This window comes from Meriones unguiculatus, chromosome 12, assembly GCF_030254825.1.
Source record: "Meriones unguiculatus strain TT.TT164.6M chromosome 12, Bangor_MerUng_6.1, whole genome shotgun sequence".
NCBI lineage: Eukaryota > Metazoa > Chordata > Mammalia > Rodentia > Muridae > Meriones > Meriones unguiculatus.
In genome coordinates, this window is record NC_083360.1 from 26,493,046 (window position 1) to 26,516,881 (window position 23,836).

The following is a 23,836-nucleotide window of genomic DNA, read 5'->3' on the forward strand; positions in this document are numbered from 1 at the left end:
TACCTCGTGGCTGTCATGTCCTGATCACTGGTGATTCTAGAGTGCTTATTTGTCATCTTATAGATGTTCCTTTAAGGAAATGCCATGCATTCTGTTTTTATGGGTTTTGCATTTGTGTGGGAGGGAGGGGAGCCATGACTAGAACATACTGTATGAGATTTTTCAGTTAAAAAAGAAAACTGTCATTCAGATCCTTTGCTCATTTTCCCAGCTGGGTATCTTTTTAGCTTTGAGTTGAGAAGTCTCTGTGTGTCCCTCCATGTGGATGGAAGTGCCTCATCAGATATGTGGTCCAATGTAAATAGTCTCCCATTCTGTGGGCTGTCTTTGCACTTTCTGATGGTCTCCTTTGGAAAGTAAGCCCCACTGACTAGTGCTGACCTCCTTGCTCCCATGTTTAAGCACGGAAAGTGATGCTCAGTGAGCATGGGTGTGAGTGTAGGGGCCCAGGTGCTTCCTTCCACATGTGCTCTTTGTCTCCTGCACACTGTTCAGAACTGCTCACAGCTCACCAGTCAGAGATAACTTTTGGCTCATGCTTTTTCCTATACTCTAAGGCAGAGCGTAGGAACAACACTGTTCTTGCACTCACAGACTCACAGTGGAAAGGTGTTGATATATGGACTTCATTTGTTTCCCTCTGAGCCCAAAGAAGAGCCATTTCTACTGACTATGACGTCCCTAACATCCAGCCCACAGCCTAGCACAACATGCAATTCAGGCTTGAGGTCAATTTCCTCTGGGTCCTCAGTCAGCACTGGCTTTCCCTGCTGTCACCAGCCTGCATAAGATTTACCGAGCAGGTGTATGACTGAATGTGGATGCTGTGTTCAGCTTCAGGAAATTTAGTTAAGATGTCCACCTTGTCTTCTGAGAAGCTGTGCTCACAGGATTGTGGGGAAGCCCTGGGCAGGCAGAGAAGATATACAGAGCCCCTGCCTACTAAACACCAGCACCTATGAGCCAGGAACAGACTGAGGCTCTGCAAACAGAACCACCCACGTGGAGGCTGCTGTGCTGCTTCAGTGCTGGACTTTGAGCTGAATCTTGGTTTTCTCCTCTATTAGAACACACACAATAGTGTATACCTCCAAAGAGAGTGAGGCCTGTGACTCAGCCAGCATGTGTGGCACAATGAAGGGCTACTAAAATGCTGTTCTCACTGCACAAAGGGCCTCTGCATCCTCTAGGCCCTTTGGTGCATGTGGAACTTTTATGAAATGCAGGGAATCATGAGATAGAGGTGGCCTAAAGAGCCAAACCCACATACCAGTGAACCATGGACCCACCATCTATGCGTGTTCACCTCGGATAATTGTTCACGCTCTGTCTTTCAGAGTTTTCTTGATAAAAGGCTATGGCCCCCCAGTGCCGGCAGAGTCACAGACACGGCAGAGAAGACGTGCAGGCCTCAGAGCTTCAGTGAGCTGCTAGGCAGTGGGTATCCCACATGAAACCTGCTTGCTTGCTACACTGTACTTAGGGATGCAGTGCTCTGAACAGGTACCACTATCCAGGGCACATGGAATGCACACATAATGAAGCAGTCTGTGACATCCAGACTTGAAGGAAACTACATTTCTTTGACATGTTGGAAACACTACTATATGTGTGATGACAAGAAACACAAACCCATACTTGCACCTTGTCCCAAGGGCTTGCTTGCTGAGGAGACCCTGAGAAAGCATACTCCACCCTGGGGCAGTGTGGCTGGCCATTGCCAGTGCAGACTTCCATTGTGGAGGTTTATACCACAATAGCAGAGGACTTCAATGGTGCCTCCTCAGTGCCCACCCAGCTGGTGCGCAGAAAAGCAGCCCTTCTTCGGAGTCCCTAAGAACATGTCATTCCTCAGACCAAGTACTGTCACCTCCAAGCTTCTTTTGTTCACCACCATGGGTCACGAAATGCTGTCTTTCCCTGCTTTGTATTCATGCCAACAGGTCAGAAGGAAGAAGCACAAAGCCAGACTTTTATCCCGACTCATACCTGGCAACTCCTCAGCAGCGGGCTTTTCTTCAGAGTCCTGGGAAGCATTCTGTGAGGCTTTCTCAGATGTGGATTCTTTCCTCTTTGTATTTCGCTCAGGCTCCAGCTTAGATCTAAAAACAAATACGGAGCAGTTATTTATTTAATCTCCCAAACAGGATCCCTTTCTGTTGTTATGTGTGACTTGTGCTTTTATTTTATTTTTTTTCTTTGGCTCTGAGCCCTTCACTGGGGCCCAGTGGATAGTTCACACCTTAGTGCAAGGTACCATGTTGGCAGTACACTGCCTTCTGCATTCCAGCCACAGCACAGTGCGTAACATCTGCATGCACTGAGGTGGTCCTGGAGAAGGACACCATACCAAGAAGCAGTGTACAGTAATCCAGTAATTTTACACTAATACCAAAGTATTGCCAAAGACACACACACACACACACACACTCACGCACACACATGCACACATTATCTTGAAATAGTTTAACAATGAGAGTACAAGTCTTTAACAGCTAGTTGAGCCAGGAAGCCTCTGCTTTCTTCTTACCTTTTCTCATACTACTGTGGCCCATGATGTGGTCTCCTTCTCTACCCACAGGGTACATATCCATCTCTGCTTCCTAAAGATCTCAAGGTTTCTTAAATTTTTAAATTTTATTTAAGTTTCTTTAAATTTTATTATTTATCATTAGTGCATGTGTGTCTGCAGGCATGTGTGGAGGTCAGAGGCAGGGTCCCTCTCATTTCTCTGGAGCTTCCAGGTGACTTTCCTGTCTCTACCTCCCATTTCACTGCAGGAGTACTGGGACTACAGATGTGTGGTATAGCATCTTTTTTTTTTATTTTTTATTTTTTTTTTTTAACACAGATTGTGAAGATCAAACTTGGTTATTAAGCCTGTGCAGAAAGTGCTTTTACCTGCTAAGCCATCTCGTTGTCTCAAACCTCTGTGGTGTGTGTGTGTTACACACAGGTGCATTCACCCATATGAGCATGTACAGAGGTCAGAGATCAATGTTAGGAGTTTTCCTTTAGAATGCTTCTTATTTTTATTGTTATATTGTTCTCATTATGCTCTGGCTGGCCTGGAACTCACTGTGTAGACCAGATCTGCCTGGCTCTGCCTCCCGAGGACTGGGATTAAAGGTGTGAGCCAGCATACCTGGCTTCCTTATTACTTGAGACAGGGTTTCTCACTGCACGAGAGTTCACTGTTTCATGGCTGGCCAGTGAGCCCCAGGAACTTCCTGTCTCTGTTTCCAGTGCTGAGGTGGTAGTACTTCCATGCCTAGATTTACGTGAGTGTCAGGGAACTAAACTCTGGTCCTCACATTCACACAGCAAGCCCTTTACCCCAAGCCATCTGTCCAGGCCCACCTTCCATATGACAAGTTCTCTCGTGCTCCTCTGCACTCACTTGTTCCTCCTTAGAAGGGTCTGTGTCTCTGTGAGCTGTGTGTGTGGCTTAGTGAGATTAGTGTCTGAATGCAGAGTTTCCTATGATCCCTTACCCGCTTATGTTGAGATCCAGTGTATGGCTTCACTGAGTGAACCTTTAGGAAGTACCTTTAGGCAAGAATGCTCATCAGGAATGTGTCCCTGAAGCTGCTATTGGGACCTTGGTCCTTCCCTACTCTTCGTTCTCCAACTGTGTTGCCAGGAGGCAAACAGGCTTCCTTCACCATATTCTGTACCACCAGGGCCAAGTAACCATAAGCAGAAACCTATAACTATTACCCAGCAGTCTTTCCTCGTCTGACTTCTTATTTTAACTTCTGAAGCTAGGGTCTCACTATGTAGCCCTGGCTGGTCTAGAACTTGCTATGGGACAAGGGTATCCTTGAACTCAGAGACTTGCCTGCTCCTGCCACCTGAGTGCTAGGTTAATGGCACTACCATGACTGGCCTCTTTTTAACTTGACTGTCACAGAAATTTTGTTAGAGTGATGGGAATCTAACCAAGTTCAATAAACACATGTTAAATGAATGAATGCTTTATAAATGTGAGCAAATGGCTAACAGAGGAGAAAAACTGATTATAAAATAATGTGCTTTAGAGCCTAGCAAAGTAGTACATGACCATAATCCCAATACTCAGAAAACAGAGGCAAGAGGATCACTGCTAAGAGTTTGATGACAACTTGGGTAACAGTATATACTCCTTCTCAAAAGAATCAATCAATCATCAAAATAAAACAATAGGCATCATAATAGTTTCACCAAAACCTTTATGAAAATGTAAAAACTACAGGCAGGATGCTGAAAAAAATTTATGATATAGTCTCCATGCTGTAGGCCAGCCAGACTGTGAGTAAAAGAATAAAGTCAATGCATGCTAACTGGATCTGGTTTATGTACACTTAGTATTTGCCAACCTGTGACAAACAAAGTTTTTTTCTAAGCACCTTACTGAGGATAAATGCAGACAAATTTATTCAACTCCAAAACACCTAAGAAGGCACTAATATTAAATGACCTTTTTTAAAAATATATACATATATATAAAGGAAACTGAAGCCACATAGTAGCTAGGCTAAGACAAGACCTCAGGGTCCCAGCTCCAGAGTCCCTGCTGTGACAATTCCATACAGAAAGTCTCTTTAACCAACACTGACAGAACAAGTGGATACTTATATTGAATAGATGCTCATGAGTGCCATTCAGATCCTGACTAGACAAAGCACACTGAGCGAGTCAGGACACAGAAGAAATTCCTACACAAATTAACAAATGACAAATGATTGAATAACAAAAGTTTGTGAGAGACTTGAATAGATCTTCTAAAGGAAATAAAGAAACCATCTATAAACACAAGTGAAGGGAAGATTAACACAAACCCTAGCCACAGTAAGATGACCCTGCACGCCCACAGGAAGGGTTAAAGTATGTTTGATCCAGGGCAAACCCTGGGGAGAATGAGAGCGAATCAGGCCTCACACTGCTGAATGGTGTGTCAAATGCTGTCGTCACTGTGGAAAACTCAAAGCAGTTCTTACTAAATTTAGGAGTGTCCTCGCTGTAACAGAGTAAACCCACTTTGAGGCATTTCCCAGAGAGAAAGGGAGAGTATGTCCACAGGAAACTATCAAGCAGCCACAGCAGCCTTACTCTACAGAAAAAGCACGGAAACCACCCCATGCCGACCAACAGAGTGTAGGGAAGGCAACGAACAGTGTTTTCACACAGAGAGCAAATCACAAACACTGAAGCATGGCTAATCTTTTTAAGACATGTTAAGAAAAAAGAAGGCCAAGTAAAAACAATTAAGGGCAGGAAGCAGGGCTTAGGGCACAGAGCTCACTGAGCATGCCTAAGATCCTGGGCTTGATTCCAGTACTGCAAAACAAACTCAAAAGAAACCTTTTAAGAAACAGACACGGTTTAGTCTGTATCTAACATTAAGTGTATTAGTATAACTATAAAGTGAAATACCGCTTAACATTTTGTGTAGAATTAGTCTTGGAATTTAGTAATTGAGTAGCTTGACACATTAGCCAGTTTTCAAAGTTGTTTGGAGAAAGAACACCCATCAACCAAAAATTTCAATGTTTCCCTCTGGTTAGTAGGTGACAAGTGTTTTCACATTTCTTGGTTTGATTTCTCATCTGTAAATTGGGGCTCCAAAAGTGTCCTCTTGTGGTCACTGGTTCCCCTGAGGTGCCTAAGTAGCAAAGTCAACAGCACACAAGAGTCACAGCTTTACTGTTACCAGTGCCAGGGGTGAGGAAGCAGAACAGCCTGACAGAGGAGGTCCTAAACTGTCTTCGATGCTTTTCTCCTTGTCGTGACAGAATCCTCACAGCAGCACCTCTGTGGGGAAGGACTGACTCTGTCTCAGGGTTCCGTGAATACAGCCTATCATGATAGCTAGGCCTCAGCAGTGGAAGCAGCTCATGGCTGCGGTAATGGGGACATGAGGTTGTAGATTACAGCCCTGTGGCAATCATGAACAAAGAGACTGCTGAAAGCCAAGGCTGGCTTATATAACTCCTTAGGTTGGTCCACCGGCTAGACCTCATCTCCTAAAGGTTCCACAGCCTCCCAAAACAGGGTCACTAGCTGGGTACCCAGTGTTCAAACACAAGATCTTGTAGAGACATTTCACATTCAAACCACACCACAGTCCAATGGAGGAAGAGAAGTAACAATCCAGAAAACACCTAAGAATGTAGAGAAGGGCATACTGTACAGAACAGCAACTGCAGGCTCACGAGTCGCTGTTCTTTAGCCTAGGGCTACAGAAAGGGCAAATGTGAAGGGTCCCGAGAATCAGCCAGGGGCAGGTATGCTGTGGAATACCATAGCTACCTAAGCTCAGGCAGCCTTCCTTTGAATCACGTTGTTAAGCAGACACTTATTTCATGGACCACGGGAGGTGGCAGTCCACATCCCAATACCATTAACCCTAGGGTCCTGAAGTCATGAGCTGAGCAACTGCCATGAAAGAGACATTCGGCGATATAGCCATGGGTTTAATTACTTGCTGTGTGTGACTGTGGATATGTTTAAATTCTCATCGTCTTCAAAATGGGGAAAACCCTTCCTTTATCCAAGGTACTTATAAGGATCAGCCAGTAGGAAGTGCCTAAAACACAGAGCCCACCTGTTTCCTTATTTATAAAGCTACTTTCATTCTTTTTCACCCCAATACCCAACCCAGGGCTCATTTTGGCTTTCTTCCTTCTGCTTTTGTGACAATGAGCAACTGGGCTCCTAACAACCTTCTGATCATACATACCACTCAGATTTTGTTGCAAAGACCAAACAACAGCACCAGATATAGATTATGTAAAATGCTAGTGCTTTCTGAGTTCTTTGGAGAACTATGAGTATGGAATGGTAGGAACTTCACAAAGAGGGAGTCACTCAGGATCTTGAGAGAGAGCAAGACTTTGCCAGACACAAGGACAGAAAGGACATTCCAGGTATAGGGATCATGAGCTGGTCATTTACCTTCAGAGAATTATCATAGCGGGCTATTTTTAATGGATAACCACTGTGGACTCCTATGGTTGTTTGAAAAGGTTTGTCCCCCAAAGAGTTACATGTTTGAATGTTTGGCCCATGAGGAGTGGCACTATTAGGAGGTATGGCACTGTTGGAGTAGGTGTGGCTTTGTTGGAGAAAGTTCAGCACTGTGGGAGTGGGTTTTAAGGTCTTCAATATTTAAGCTCCATCCAGTGTGGAATCAGAGCCTCCTTTTAGCTGCCTGCAGAAGACAATCTCCTCCTGGCTACCTTCAAATGAAGATGTAAAACTCTTGGCTCATCCAGCACCATGTCTGTCTGGATGCTGCCTTGCTTCCTGCTATGATAATAAACCTAGGAAACTGTAAACCAGCCCCAATTAAATGTTATCTTTTATGATGGAGTTGCCTTGGTCATGGTGTCTCTTCATAGCATTAAAACCCTAACTAAGACAATTCCACTAGCCATGCAGGAGATTCTGCTGCCCCATGTCCATCCCTCACTTGTCATTTTTAGTCTAGGTGACTTGTCAAGTGTGAACTGGTCTTCTATGTTTTAAATTTCACTGTGTAAAAGCCACACACAGAGATGTTTGAAGTATAGATTCCCTCAGTGAGTAAGTTCCACCTCTGAATGTTTAACGTATCCCCTGAAGGTGCAATAGGCTTTGATGCAACCACCACAGCAGAAAAGGCACAGTGTCTCTTACTCCCATCTCTCCCTCAGAATATTCCAACAATATTCTATATGGCCAAAGGATCCACGTCAGAATCCTGAATCGTGTTACCAGCTAATGCTCTTTAATCTGTTTAGAATGCCTCCTTCAGGCTCTCCTGAGTTCCAAGTGCTTGACACCCAACACCCTGCCAGTCACTCTAACTATGCCTCTGAATTTAAGTCTGCTGCTTCCTTCAGGACCAAAGATTGGTGATGCATCGGCAGAAAACACAGAAGCACTGCTGCTCTTCTAGGGCATCTGCCAGCTTGGGTGTGACCCTTCCTGCCCATCTGACATGGTGGCTGTCTGGCTCCCTGTTTTTAGGTTTTTCTTCCTCTTTGCCATCAAGAAGCAAGGGGAAACACATAACTCTTTCAAACTTTTAATTCACTCATGAATTTACTCCTGCCCAGATGGATGTCTGATACCCTCTTTCATGCACTGGGCTATAACCTGAACTCTCTTTTAGTTTTCATGCTATCTTTCTTAAATAATTTTAACTCTAGCTGTCTGAAATATGGCCAGTAGAAACCCCCTTTAGACCAGCTGCTGTTATCTTCAGACACATCTCTGTCATTCTGTAATCCCTCCCTTGTTTTCTGATACAGTGAAATGTCCTTGGCTCATTTCACAGTTTTCATAAACCAGCCTAAGAACAGGCCATTTCTCTAGGAAGCTTGGCCCTTCAAACCTGGAAGTGGCACTCAGAAACCAAGATGTGTGTGTGTGTGTGTGCGTGTGTGTGTGTGTGTTTTGTAACGTGTATTATTAATGTGCTATCATTGCTCACAGGCCTTCCCAGTGGGAAGATCTAGAAAACCCACATTGTACATATAGACACATATACACCACACTGACTTCCAGACTGAGCTGTGGAAACTGAAAACTATTTTAACTCCTACCACAAGGTCTAAGCATCCTGGCCTTTTCTTTTTTTCACACAATGAGAAACCTGGCTTGCTGCACCTTCTGTATCAGCTCTTTGAGCACCCTTGTAGGCCAATTGCCTTAGTTTCACCACCACTCCTCCTCCTGGAGAGGAACTACCCATCTTTGCATGCCTCTCACTGCCTCTCTGACTAAGTACACTCCCTCACAGCCTACCCTGGGCAGCAGGGCTCTTCACCAGCACAGGCACTCACCTTTAACCCTATCCATCTCCTGGTCTCAGGACTGCTTGGTTCAGGAAGGGGACGGGCTGCACTGCCTCTTGACTGACCATTTCATTTAATGCCCATCACCCTCATGCCTGGAATATGGCAGTCCCAGTTTTCAATGTAAAATAAATAAAGGGCTGCAGAGAAGTAGACAGAGACAAAGTTGAACACTTTTTTAAGGTGATAAAAACAGGTTCTAATTATACAAAAAATGTCTACTGAAATCCTCAGGGAAATTACAAATTAGTTAGCTAAAAGCAACCTGGGGAAAAAAAAGCAATTTTTAAAAAAGGGATCACAAAGATCAGCTTATGCCCCTGATTTACTTCAGTGTACTTTTCAAAGTGAAGGCCATGCATTGTCTAACTGTGATCAGCACAAGTCCTGACATCTGTTTCCAGGTCCCTGACTTTGAAAAGCCTGTATTTGAAATTGTAAAAGAACAAGAAAAGAGACAGATTTTTCTTGGCACAGAAAGAAAGAGAGGGGGGAGAGAGGGAGGGAGGGAGGGAGGGAGGGAGGGAGGGAGGGAGGGAGGGAGGGAGGAAGGGAGGAAGGGAGGAAGGAAGGAAGGAAGGAAGGAAGGAAGGAAGGAAGGAAGGAAGGAAGGAAGGAAGGAAGGTGTGAAAGCACACTTTACAAACAGAGAAAAGCTGCAGTCATTCCAGAAGGACTGGTCTCTGTTTTTTACACACCAACAGAGGGCAGAGACACTATGCACATAACAGTTCCCTAGTCTAAAGTGACATTTGAGTTGCAGAGGTTTCTGAGTGACAGGGAGAGTAGAGTCAGCTCACTCTACCTAAAGCCACCTCTACCAGTCACTCACCTCACAGATATTTACTGGGCAACTACCAGTCATTAGGAAGTTGTTTTGTTTTTAATTTTGTAATGTAAGTGTTCCTCCAAGTGTGGTCCACATATTAGTACTAGAGTTCATACTGCTTATTACTGGTCTGCCATGAGGTAAGTACAAAATGAGGAGCAACAATGCTCAGCACTCTAACAGTGCCTTTGTCTTACTGGACATGGTATAGAGCAGCTTGTCATCATTAGACCACTGTGGCAGGCCACCTGGGGCACAGCTATGACCCTGTCATGTACAGGAGACTACACACCAGTCCCTGGCGGACTGCAAAAACTACAAAGATGTGGCCGTTCACATTAAGGGGGTTGGTTCTAAGCCAGGGTCAACACAGCAAAAGGCCAGATGATGAACATTTTAGGCTCTAACTTACACAGATCTTTTAAAATACAATAAACCATACTTAGCTAGAAGGCAAGACAAAAATAGTTGAAAGTCTAGATTTGGCCCACAGGCCAGCCTGCAACTCCCCTTTCTAGGAAACAAAGAACGCAGCCATCATAAACAGCGAACAAGGCAAAATCATCACTGGGGCCTTCTGCCTTTTCTCATTTCTATCTCTGTCACTATCAATATTCCAAACACTGGCAGCATCTCCTGAACTCTTGTTAAGTGCAGGATCTAAGTCAGAGGCTGGCAGGAGGTAACAATCCTGCTGAGGAGAGAGGGCAGAGTCTTAATAGTTCAGTACAGGATGCCATGCATCACATAAGAACTTCATGTTCTATAAACGACCAGAAAGTAGCATGATCTCCCTCCTCTGTGCTGACAGCAGGAAACACCTAATGGAGGATGTAAGGGGCCTGTGTGGCTTGGGATCACAGCAATGCTTTATGGTGTATGTAGGCCTGGGCTGGGGAAGGGCTTACTGCTCCCTTTAGGAAGATGTAATCATGACACAGAATGTCCTTCCAATCCAACAGTAGACTGTACTGTCAGAGTGAGCTATACCTGGGCCACTGTGACTCCTCCTAAATACCTTACAAAATTCTTCAGGATCTGTGGTGGTGGTACAAACACAGCTTCATAAACTCAGGAGGTTCTGGAGTTATCCACCTCTTGACCTTGTTTTGTAACCTGCTCAGTATTTGAAGAAGCTATAATCTTTACCCAATAGCTTTCATTCTTCTCATATCCTCCTTGAGATAGAGAACACCCCCAAAAGTTTCCACTCATAAGAACAATGTGAAGGGTTCAGATAATGAACCCTGCAAACCTCAGAGCCAGGTCAGCTGGAAAACAAAACGCAAGGCACCTCTGAACTAGCAGACAAGAGTCTCAGGTTAGTCTTATCATGATTCTCATGATACACAAGCTGTTTTTCTGGAAAGCATGGTTCTGAGTAGTTCAGATATTTTAAACAAATACATGCCACCAGACTGTGTGATGTCCATTTTAGCTTCAGTCACCAAAAATACCAGAGATTTAAGAAGACCAAGAGGAAGAGATAGATGACAAGGCTACTTTTGTCAATGCTACATCAAATATTGTTGCACATAGTTCTAGTTTGTGCAACTGTAGACTCAATGAGCCAGAGGTGAGCAGCCATGCCCCATTTGACATCTTCTTCAGTCAGGAACCAATGGCTGAGCATTTACTTTGTAGCAGGTTCTGATTAATACACTGACCAGAAAGACAGAGGACAGTGGTCCCTACCTCCAATGCACTACATTCTTACAGGAAAAAAAAAAAAAAGAGTAGAGAGATGGGATGCCTAGGGTAGTTATCCCTCTCTAGCCTGAGAAAACATGTAGCAGGTACCACTATCAGCTTGAAAAAGTAAAATTCCATCAGGGTAGATGAAGGCAGCTACCTTCAGTGACAGCCTTATCATTTACAGGCAAAATAGTCACTGTAGGAAAGTGCAAAGCAGTCAGCTGGGGATATTTCTGGCTTAATGAGCAAAGTATTTTCAACAGTTTGAAATAAGAGCCCTTTGGTATGGTAGGTAGATGTGATATCTCTACTCTATGAGAGCAAAAGCTACCACATAATACTATCTGCACTCTTAAAGACAAACAGTGAGCAATCAAGCTGCACCTCAACAGGTATGTTTTTCTTTACCAGACAAATGAGATAGTGACAATAATGCTACAGAACATGAGCACCTGGATTCCTCAAATCAACTTCTTAATGACAGCTGTTAGCAACCCCAACAGAACAGTAGATAGAAACAATCCAATCTCTCCTGACAATTGTGCATACTCTAACAACAAAGAAGAGACATCACACCACGGGCTGAGATACTTGAGAAAACACAATGGTTGCTATGTGTGTGTGTGTGTGTTGTATCTGACTATGAACAATACACAGGGAACCTACTAAGAAGGGAGATGAAGAAGGGAGATACGGCAATGCTGGAGGCAGCTGGAACACTTCACAGGACAGATGACATTTGAGTTGAACTAGAGGAATGAATATGATTTTGTTCACCAGAAGGACAGGAAAGACTATGTAAAAGGTTCTATGGGTGGAGAATTCAGCAAGGATTAAACACACAAAAAAGCAAAGCTCCTTTAGGACAAAGTCACAGATAGGCCTGGCAGAGCCGATGTACTGGGGACTGATTTAGAAACAACAGCTATAATACAGGTACTATAGCCTGCAATCTACCATATTTAGCCGTTGTGAGACCTGGGCATAAGGAAAGCATAAAATTACACATACATTTGTCTTGTGTCTAAAGATAAGGAAAGAACTAGAAAGAAGTCAGGGTGGTGACAAATGCCAGCAACGCCATGTGGGAGACTGAGAGCGTATGATCAGAGTTCAAAGTCTGCCTGAGAAGTACAGAGACTGTCTCAAGAAGTCAAAAAGCAGAGGCATGGGCTACACTGTGACAGGTCACATTCTTTTGCTAAGGGTAATTGCAGAGGACAGTTTTTTGGCAGAGATGATGCTGTACATTCCCCATCTAACTGACATTAGCACGGACTTCAGAGCCAACCTCTGCCTAGAAGTAAGACTGAGGCCACATGGGCTGAGGCCTGTTCTTGTCTCCACCTGCAACAGCATGGCACACACATCTGCCTCTCCTCCCTGGGGCCTGTGAGAGCCAGAGATTAGTCACCCTACCATACTGACTGCTAATCATACATCACCAGAGTGAGACCTGCTCACCTGGGTCCCCCCTGGGCAAACTGGCAGCCACCATGCCAAAATGGGTATTGGAGTGGAGGGAGGGGTGGCTTCAGTGCACATGGAATCTTGAATAATTATGTCATACTGTCAGCAACCCAGGGGAGCAATAGTCACAGTGAAAACCCTTTTCCAGAAAAACTCTTTTAGAGATGGTGGTATGGGGGCAGAGACCAAGGTCAAAAAGCTCCAAGTGTCCTACCTCATAGGGTTATTAAGAAATGGAGTGGGAATCTGGGTAGGTGGCACACACTTGTAACCCCTACATTCTGAATGCTGAAGCACTAAAACTACGGGTTCAAGGACAGTGTGAAGTCTAGCATGGAATATAATAGCCAGACTCTCTCCCTACTACTCCCAACAAAAAAGCAAAAGAAATTAGGTAAGTCCTCAATACCAATTCAGCTGCCACAAGACTGTGGGGGTCACATAAGTTTAAAACATGCTGAACTTCAGTGTCATCAGGAAATGAAAGAGAAATCCTCCCTCATGGGCTTCTGAGGGCTAAGAGGGCAACCAGCATCACCTGGTACACAGTGTGTCCTCAGCTCCTGAGACAGCTTTTGACACAGCAGCTCAGAGTCAGAGCTTTAGGAGCTCCGGCTCCCACTCCTGTTGCCCCTGTTTTAACAGAGGAAGGAAGAACAAGGGCGGCAATACTCACAGTCTCTTCTTATCCACCACACGCTTAACTCGGATGGCTCTTTGTTCAGAGTAAAGCTTACACACTCCTGTTGAAGCAGAAAATACCAGAACAGAGACCATTTAAAGTGGCTTCTCGTGCAAAGGTATCATTAAAACTAATGAGACACTATGGTCTTCAGCTAGCAAAGCTCTATTCTAAATTGCCTCTCTTACGAAATACCACATTTGACCTTTAGAAGAAAATGAAATACTTTTTAAGTAATCTTCAACGAAATCCAAAACCGCAGTCCTGTGCTCCTTCACTTGCTGGGAATGTATCTCCTTGTGGGCTGTAAGAGAAAACGACAACACTCAGGTCTGTGCTCAAGGACCTTACAGAACAGTCAGCCTCCTCGGAGCACCTCATTGAGAGCATGTTCAAAAGCACAGCTATAAAACAGCTTCGTGTCAAGTGAGACTACATTTTTAAGAGTAAGATTTATTAGGGTTCACCAGGTGAGAGATTAAACCCATAGAAACTGCAGCCAGATAATTTATAGCTTATTACAGCACCAGGGGAGCTGAGTTGATCCAGTTCCTTCCGGAATGCTGACCTGGCTGTATTAACAGCATCCAGTGCTGAGGTTCACCTTCAAGTGACATGCTTAAATCACACACGCTGGACCACAGACACCCACTGCCTGAGTTCTTTTCAGCTGACAGTGGCTGCCTTCTTTCCTTAGAAACTGAGTGGCACTATCCATACTATGCTGCTCTCTAAGAACCTTTCACATTGATGAGCCACAGGGACGAGCTACCACATAGAAGCCTCCTATGTTAAGATACTGCTTTTGGTGGAGAGGCTGGGTGCAGGACTTGACAGAACTGCCTCAGCCAAATGACGTTCAGAGGCAATGAGTAGCCTAAACTCACTAATGCCTAATGCCCTTAAGGGTATGAGGTATAGGTTATGTTTTTTTTCTAGAGAGCTACATAAGCTGGAACTCACAAAATGATTTGGGTACCATGCAATGCTGCACACAGTCTTTAAATTTTGTGTGTTGCCTATTTTTCCGGCAAGCTTTCAGCAGACTCTCCCAGTGGTCAAGCAGTGTTTTCTCAGCAGCTTCTCCACCAGAAGTCTCTGTCATGAGCCCAACAGCACCTGGCAACTTTGATCTCTATAGTATTAATGTGTGTGCTTAAGAATCAAGGGACGAAACTCAACAAAAGGGAGATAACACTAGACATCTAGTGCCAGGCACCTTTCTAAGCATGCTGTAAGAGATATGCCTAATTACTGTCTGTACTGTTTCAATGAGGAAGTTGAGCCCAGGAAAATGAAATTACTTGTCTAAGGCTACAGAGCATGTGGCAGAGCTGAGGTACATAGCTTTTAAGTCATGGCTGCAGAGCCTCCTCTCAACCATGATGTCTCATACAGGAATTGACTTTGATAGGACAAGTAGAACTTAGAGAATACTGTTCCATCCTTAGCCATATGCATACATCCTGCCTCTCAGGACATAGCCACACAGGCATGTCTTTACAAATATGTAAATGCTTGCACACACACAATCTGTTTCCTCTGACCTGGCCTCTGGTAGGTTATGGATTCTATGTAGAAAGGTCCTATCCATTCCTGCCTTTCATGTATTTTACCTAAGTGACAGTCTTTTTAGGGCTTTAAACAGCTTAGCACACTGACCAAGAAGGAGGATTCTAAAGTTTTAAGTCCTAAATGCCTTTTAGAAAATAAGAAGGAATGGTTAAGTGGCTACACCATGAGTTGTTTGACTGGTTGGCACATTCATGGGATCTGTTGGCATCTTCAAGAGCACTTCACCTTCTGTTCGGAGTTGCTGAATTGCCTCTGAACAGGTCCTCATGAATATATGGGCATCTTGGTCTATCTGGTCTCGCTCTGTGTCTGTCATTCTCCCATATTCAGACATGATATGACTAAAAAAATAAAAGAAGAAGAAGAAAATGTGAGGGTGGCATCAGTGAGAACATGATGTAGTCTGGGTACAGTGTCAAGAAGAAAAGTTTCCCTGACCAAGTGACACTGAAGCTAAGACTTCTAGGGGTTGGCCAGAGGTGGGAGAATGATCTAGAGAGTGGAGCAGAAGGCCATGGGGTACAGTCTTCTACACAGCTTCACCGAGGCAGGCCAATCTTATAGGCTGCAGCACACAGCTTTTGCTAGTAACAGAGGCTGCGACTGAGGACTGCATAACCCAGTGGCTGCATTAGAGTTGCAAGCTTTTCACCCTGCATGCTGCTGAGACACAATCTGTGGGTGCTTGAAACATAAGAGGAACTTCTGTGGGCCATTCTTTTTTGACACTGGAAAACGGTTTTCAAAACTCACAATGAAAAGCCTCTAGAAATAAATTCCATCTCCCTTGATGCGAAGGTAAAACTTCAGAAGTGACCAGGCTGGTAAGGGCATCCAATTTTAGTAACACGGCCCTGTGTGGCAAGCACAGAGCACCTGGCTCTCCCTCACGAGAGCTGGGTGGGTGTGGCAGCCTAATCAGGAACAGACACTCCTCAGCCTAGTTCAATACTCCGGACCTCACAGCTGAAATCCACACTCCAACGCTGCAAGCTAAAAGGGCACTTATGTACTGTAGACATTCAAACCACCCCATTTCCACTCACCTGTCTATCTAGCCATGAGGACAAAAGACAAAGTCCTGACTATCCCATTTCCACCCAGGTCACAGGGTTTCCACTCTGCTGTAAGCGGCTCTGACCATGTGCCCCACCACCTACTCCGGTCTCCCATGGTACTTAACCAACATTACTTTGTCATGCTGTGCTGATCAGGATATTATTGTGTTTGCACTCCAAAGCTGCTCTCCATTTCTCTGCTTTAGGACAAAGCTAGGACCACCTCTGACCCTCACCTCTGCTGTGCTGCTATCTACTTTTGACCCTGCTTTGCTTTTCTCCATTGCAGTTATTGTTCCCAGAAATACCAAAAAGTCTGTTTTTCTCCTCTGAAGCCATAAGGGAATAAGGACTTGCTGCCTGTGTCTGCTTTCCCAATAAAAACAGGCAGCACAGAGTGCATGACTAACATCAGACAGGCACTGAGCCTATGCCAGGCCTATCCTCAGTGCTGTATATGTACCTGATTCCTTTATTTAACCTTCACATGTCATTCATTCTCATGTGTATAAGCCCTCTTAGGATAAGTACTAGGCTGGGGTTCAAAACGGAGTACGACTCATTTCTGATGTCCACAAAAAGTACTCAACTGTAGGAGTGATCAACAAGGAAGCAGAAAGTGCAAAGAGCTGCACTGACTGGTGCTGCTCTGAAGTAAGCAGTAGGGCTCAAAGTAGAGTGTGGTCAGTTCCAGGGGGATGGGGTGCTGGGCAGGACAGGCAGAGTAGAAGGCAGGCCCTGACAGAGGATGGACACAAAGACCTGATACAATTCTCTACCATGTGGGTGATGGTTTGAGTGAACATGTAACATCTACTCCACAGCTGGACACATGTGAGTGAAGTAGAGAAAGGAGCAGGAAAACTGGTCCTAGGTAAACTAGGCACCTGGCACAGTGAGGGGCAGTACATGGCATGCACTCAGTCTGTTTCCACACTGATGTGTCTGGCACATGGCTGCACCATTCCTCCTAAGACAGCGTTATAATAAGCACTTATTTAAAATTCAAGCACAGATACTGCACCCTCCATTCCCAGAGTAGGGATAAACAGAGCCATTTTACTTTGCATGGTTTCTTCATAGCCAACTGCCTCAAGACTGAAGAATCTCAACCCCAGGTATTCCAATCACAGTTGAGGGACCACTGCCATTATCCAAGAGAATGAGAAAGGCTAGGTACAGGCAGTCCCATGGGGTTGCAAAGGAGATAGATGTGAGAGACATCGACAGGCAATACAGACTGCCTGGGTATGGAGACACAGGAAAAGCCTAGGACGCAGGTCTGGTGTACAGACAGATATCACATCTAGGACAGAAGGCACAGGCTGGCGGGAAGGAGCTGCTGAACACAGACCTTGCTTTCAATAATCTATCAAATAGGTGATGGCGGCAGACTTAAGCATATAGATGTGTTACATCTCACAGGACAGCCTAATACTTTCCATGCACTGACACTCACCACTGTTCTAATCTAGCAGGTTACATACATTTACCTACTTAATTAATTCTCAAAACTTCCAGGTAAGTACTATTATATTCCCACCTTACAAATGGGGCAACTGAGGCACAGAGAGGCTATGTAACTTGCCAAGGTTACACAGTCAACTATTAGCAGAGATGGAGTTTGACAAGTCAGCCTGCTCTGCAGTCTCAGACTTTGTCAAGCCTTAGAATACTTCTTTGTTTTTTGGAACCAGGTCCCATGTAGGTCACCCTGCCTCAATATCACTAGGTAGCCGGGCAGGGCCTTGGAATTCTTAATCTCCTGGTTCCACCTCCCAAGTGCTGGGATTACAGGTGTGTGACACCATGGCCAGCAAGCACTAGAGTTCAGAATGGATTCTTCAGAGGCAGGCATGGCTGAGCGAGGCAAGAGTAACAATGTAAGCAGGAGAGAAGAGCGAGGACTTCAAACTGGAGGGAACATAGGATAAGTGGGAATGCTGTCCTTAGTGGCCTCGGAGCTGGTCAGGAACTCTGTAGCCAACAGAAGACTGCATGTTATAAAGGAGAAATGAGGTGACGACATGTGACATGGAACAGTGGTGGAAGGTCAAGCCTGGGGCTACTGACCTTGAGCTAAGAACCTTGCCTTATTCACGTCCACATTCATTTGCTTGCATCATTTGCTTGCTTGCTTGTTAGCATCTCTTCCCCCATTTGGTGCTGGGACTGAGCCCAGGTCCTCATGAATAACAAGAAACTGTTTACCATTGAGCTAGCTATATGCCCAGCCTCTCTGAACTCTGTTTTCTAGCACTTATAAAGGGTCGGAGCATGATAAAATTTTGTAGAGCTTAAATTTCAGAAAGTTGCTGCTGGGTGTGGTGGGTGCACCCCCTGGACTACAGGACTAGGGAAGGGAAGGTAGGAGGACTGGGAGCTCAAGGCTAGCCTGGGCTGCATAGAAAGACTACCATTTCAATAAGACAGACATAAAGAAGGGAGGATAATGGCAGGGTTTAGGTGATAGCAGGAGGTTCAAAAAGGAAGAACCAGATGTAGTCTGCCTGAAACAGAACAGCTGTTGCAGGCAGAACTTAAACAGTCCCTGAGATCTGGGCCTGTGTGCTCAAGTGAAAACAACACAAACAGAGCACAGGAAGCACTGGAACTGAGGGCAAGCCACCTCAGCAGAAAAGAAGCAGCGTTCTGAAGACAAGCTGCCCCACCACCAACACAGTGCTTCAATGGGCTGACCAGGAAAGAGGCTCTCCACTATGTGGTTAAGATCCCAAAGAACACAGGGAGGTCTTAAAGAATGATAGATGGTCTCTGAAGTGCTACAACTCAGAGAAAGGACCCATTCAGCAGCCCCATTCAGATCTTACTTTTGTACATAGGTCTAAAACTGAGCCCCTGGCTCTTCAAACATGTTCTCCAGCAGCTTTCCCCAGACTGTCCTGATAGTGATTCCACTCCTCCTCTTGCTCAGGCCCCAAACCCTGACATCACCCCTAGCTCTGTTTTGCCTCTCTCAGTTTGCATTTTATATAGATCTATCTACATATCCTGTTGGTTCTACTTTCAGAAAATTCCCCACAGAATCTATCCATCAGAATCTCCCATCCAGTCTGTACTTAAAGCTTACTCTAGGGTCTGCTCCTTCTGCCCAGCCTTTCCTCATCTGCTTTGGCACACCAGCAACATGGATGTTCTCACAGATTTGGATACTGTCAAGCCCTCTTGCACAGGCCTTCCAAAGGCTTCTAAGAGCAAACGCTGTTAGATAAATAAGGCCATTCTTGAGGAACTCTCTGGGCTCATCTCTGGGCCAACCCAGCCTTGGCTCAGGCTCATTAGCCTTTTTCTGCTCCTCTACCTTCCATGCGTGTTCATATGGACCTTACAATCCCTGGTTCTCCTCCTGGAATGTTCTTTCCCAGGTGTCTGAATAAGTGACTCCTTACTTCCAGGTGATGAGAGGACAAGCTGTGTTACTTGTCCCCTACTCTGCAGTCTAAGTGGCTTTTCTGGGAGTTAGTGAGGTTTCCAAGTCAGAAAGGTACTGGCTTCTGAAAGAATATGCAACCTGCCACCAGGGTGGACCTGTACAGCACTGGTTCCAAAAGCATTGGGCCAATATCCTCTGAGGGGGTCCATAGTCCTAGTTAATGGAGGCTGGCTCAGTGAGGGCAAAGGTCTAAAGAAGGAGCTGAGAACACGGATCACTAAGGGAGGAGGGCATCCTCACACACTATACACAGACCCACATGACTTGGATGCTGGAAACTGACAGTGCTGTTACTCTTTCAGTAGCAACAACAGAAACCAACAAAGCTGTTTTGCCAAGTGGCATTGTTTTGTTGCCAGGGTATCATGGAAAAGGTACAGAATGGAGAAATTATTTTAATTAAGGTCATTGTGAGATCCAGCCAGAGGCTGCCTAGGCTGCATGCTGTTCTGCTCTAGTAAAATGTCATTATTAAAAAAATTAAATGGGTCAATAAAGTCTGAGGTCTACATTCTGGAAAAAATTATAGCTTCCTAATTATGTCAAACTAACAAAGCCTCATGGTCTGAAGGCAATATTTCAACCCATACTCTTTCAATTCTGTGATTACACTGCTTATAAAATGTTCCTAGGAGCAGGCCAAGGCCAGCGCATTGCACCGGGAGGGGGGTTGGAAAGCTGAAAGGCTGGCAACAGTCTACAACCTTAGTGAAGGAGAACTTGGTGGGAGCAGATGAGGGAAGCTTGTCTCCATCTTCAGGGATCATACAGTGTGGTAACACCTATCCACTTTGTCCTGGCATTTCTGTGTGTATTAGCTTCCCTAGAGTGAACCCTGGCTTCCCCCTCATCAGCCTCCTAAAAGAGGAACAGGAATTTCCCTGACGGGTTCTCCAGCCAAAAAAGGGGGGGGGGCATGTACCTACCCCTACTCTCCACCTCACCCTCATCCCCATACTAGCCTGTCCAGAGAGAGCAGAGCTTCCCTCTGTTCTACTCTCTCCTAGTAAAAGCACCTGGCCCTACTGGCTGGGAGCCAGGGACTGTGACTGCTCAACGACAGTAACCTGACTAGTTTAGGACCAGAATAGCACAAACTGTCTCACCTACAGTCTTAAGCTCTGCCTTTTGGCCTAGTTTACCCCCACCCCCCACCTCCTACCCCAGGCTTTGTTTGATGGTCAGGGCATCATGGGTCATGGGAGTTAACTCAATCATCACTCACCAAGGGACTCCTAAGTGCCAGGAATTCACACAGACCTCATTTAATCCTCACAGGACCACGGTTCACATTTCATCAGAAGGAAAAGAAGCACAGAGAAATGATGTGGCTGATATCCAGCCAAATTGGACAGAAGTGTGTCTGTTCCCAAAGTCCATGTTCTTTCAAAGTCAGAAGACCAGGGTAGGCTGGAACTAGGGTATTAGGGCTAGCAGAGAAGACTGAATTTCAATAAATGCTGGGCTAGTTAAGAGTAAAGAAGCCCCTGGGACTATGTCCTATGTGCTGCTCAAAGGGGTTAAGTGATGTACTTAAGCCACACAGCTGGCTTAAGTCCAACTGAAGTCCCAGTCCACAGAGGTTCTGGTCATCAGCCCCAGTATTTGCTACCACTGTGGCTAGAAAGATATAGCTTGGGGCTGCGGTGGGCTGAAGTGAGATGCCAGTCAGAGCTGTACAGTCTGGGAAACTTAAAAACTTGCTATGTTTCTCCCTCCATCACAATCAGCCTCAGACTTTGCTACAACACCATTCTCCCAACAGCACTGAAACTGGAGTTTCACATCACTTCAAATGTGGCAAATGTTATCTTTTAGTTTGTTTGCTTGTTTTTTAATCTCATCCTCAACCATTTAGATACATGAAACTGACCTTAGCTAACAGCCTGTGCAGAAACAGGCAATGGGCAGGACCCAGCCAGGAGCAAGGCACTGAAGTCTGGAGATAAGATGGCTTTCTTACACTCTTAGAGCTGCTAGGGGTGGCCTGAGGCAGACTACCTTCTATAGCACTCACCATCTACCTGGCCAGATGCTTTGCCAAGGCAATGGGAGTGTTAACAAGGAGCCTTTAAGTTTTAATGTGAATAAAACCTCAGGACTGTAACAAAAGTAGCTTGGAATTGGACCTCTTGGCCCTTTGTCTTATCTTTTCCTCATTGAAATTCCCGAATCCCTTAACAGTCAGCGTTTTCCCATATTTGCCGGTACATTCAACACCCTCAAGCCTTGGCACATACTTTTAGCTTTTTCTGGAAAATCAGCTTAGTCTGTGTGTGTGTGTAAGACTCCTTGTTCTTGTACTGGGACACTTTATGGGCTGAGCCTGTCTTGCTTTCTTTTTCTGTTGCTGTGACAAAAGCAACTTAAGAGTGAAAGGCTTTATTCCAGCTTACAGTTCAAGGTACCATTGTGAAAGGGAGGGGAAGGCAGCAAAAGCTTGAATCAGATGATCACACTGTACCCGCAATCAGGAAGCACAGAACAATGAAAGCTGGTGCTCATCTCGCTCTATTTCAAACAGTTCACAGTCCCCACGCAGGGAAGGAGTCCTGCCTACAGCTAAGGTTAATTTTCCCACATCAGGTAACCTAATCTAGTATTTCCTCACACGTACCAAGGCTTATCTCCTAGGTGATTAGGGGTCCCGTCAATTGACAACACTATCACAGAGCTTCACACATGTGTAGCAAGTGTGGAGGACCTCAGGAATGGTCAGCATGCTTGTGTGAGCGCCAGTGGCAGGACAACAGAATTTCATGAAAGGTCTATAAAACTGTACCTGCAGCCTCAGTTGTTAGAGATCAAGGAAAGCAGCTGGAAGTGCCGAGGCTCCAATGACTTGTAGTTTCCTCAAATAACTGCTGCTTCCAGGTAGCAAGCTATTGAGTTAGTACCTGGGACACACCTTCAGAAATAAAATTTATACTGCCATCTAGTGTTCACCAGCCAGGAAACACAGACTTTAAGACAGTACTGTGCGTCAGGACATCTCGGTACTGGTAGACACAAAAATGAAATACATTTAAAAACATAGAACTGCTTGTTAAACTTGGGGACAATGTTGGGAACTGCTCATATTTACCTAGGATATGAGTTTCTCTGTTGAGAAATATATATTAACTATTTCCATTTTGCATAGAGGATTTTTTTTTTAAGTAGAGTACCTGATATGTAGACACTTTTTCATAAAGACAGAGCCAGAGCCTAAGAAAGATGCTCATGGTGATGTCACTCCTATGGAAAATTCTTCATGGCCAGATTCTGATGATTTGGTCAGTTTCACAGTAAATCCATACTGCAGCCAGGGCAGGACCACATGCCTGTCCCACAGTGCTCCTGTGTGCTGACAACTAAATCAAGGCCAGAAGCCATTCTGTATGGTCTGGCCAAATGCTTTCTTGGTTTTCCAGATGGCATAGTACCTCTTCAGTTGTTGAGTCAACACCTTAAGAGAAGGCTCCTTCTCAGCACTGCTACTCATTTCACAACAGGAAAAGCACTATTCCTACATGCCAACAGTAAGTCCCTTGACACACGAATTCCCTCCCTTCTTTTTCTCATGGTAACTCCTCTTCCTTCAGACCTCAGCTCAAGTATCATTTATTCAAGGACATGTTTCCTGACAAGACTAAGGTCTTCAAACTCCTAAGCTCTCTCTCATTTGTGTGTGTGTTTGTGTGTGTGTTGCTCCTACTGTACAATGCTGCCTGCTTATGTGACAAGGAGCAATATGTCTGTCACACGGCAGACACACAGTAAAAATGGGTAGCGGAAATTCAAGGACTAAATGAGACCAAATATGCATTAGTACTTAGGATTGCCCCTCGCAGATGGATAAATGAAGGTTGAGTATGGAAGAGATACAGAACTGTGGTCTGACTCTGATGTGGCCCTCAAAGGCCTATGTTGGAGGCCGGGTCCCCAGCTGGTTAGTACCGAGTCATGACTGGATCATCAGTTCACAAACAGCTTCAAGGAGCTATTGGTAAGCAGTGCCTATCAGGAGGAAGCATGGCAGTAGACATGTCTTTGAAAAGGGTAGTATCCCACTTCTCTCAGTTTTTGGCTGCTAAGAGGTGAGTAACTTGGCTCTGCCATACTCTCTGTCATGACTTTCTTCTGCCTTACCGTAATAATACTGTCTACAGTAATAAAGCAAACAACAAATAAACTGGGAACAGAAAACAAAATAAATCATCTCTATGTTTAAGTTGCTCTCTCAGGGATGAAAATCTGACTAACACAACA

General features: G+C 45.0%; 1 protein-coding gene across 2 annotated transcripts in view; it reads right to left on the reverse strand.

Moving 5' to 3' along the window:
- Stx18 (syntaxin 18) overlaps positions 1-23,836 on the reverse strand; it is a 95,725-nt gene that overhangs the window by 14,351 nt on the left and 57,538 nt on the right. For both annotated transcript variants that reach the window (XM_021649640.2, XM_060365404.1), the window contains 4 exons: positions 15,299-15,414; positions 13,725-13,802; positions 13,493-13,559; positions 1,990-2,102 (listed from right to left, as the gene is read on the reverse strand). In XM_021649640.2, coding sequence (XP_021505315.1) covers positions 1,990-2,102; positions 13,493-13,559; positions 13,725-13,802; positions 15,299-15,414 — 374 coding nt within the window. The remainder of the gene's footprint in view (positions 1-1,989; positions 2,103-13,492; positions 13,560-13,724; positions 13,803-15,298; positions 15,415-23,836) is intronic.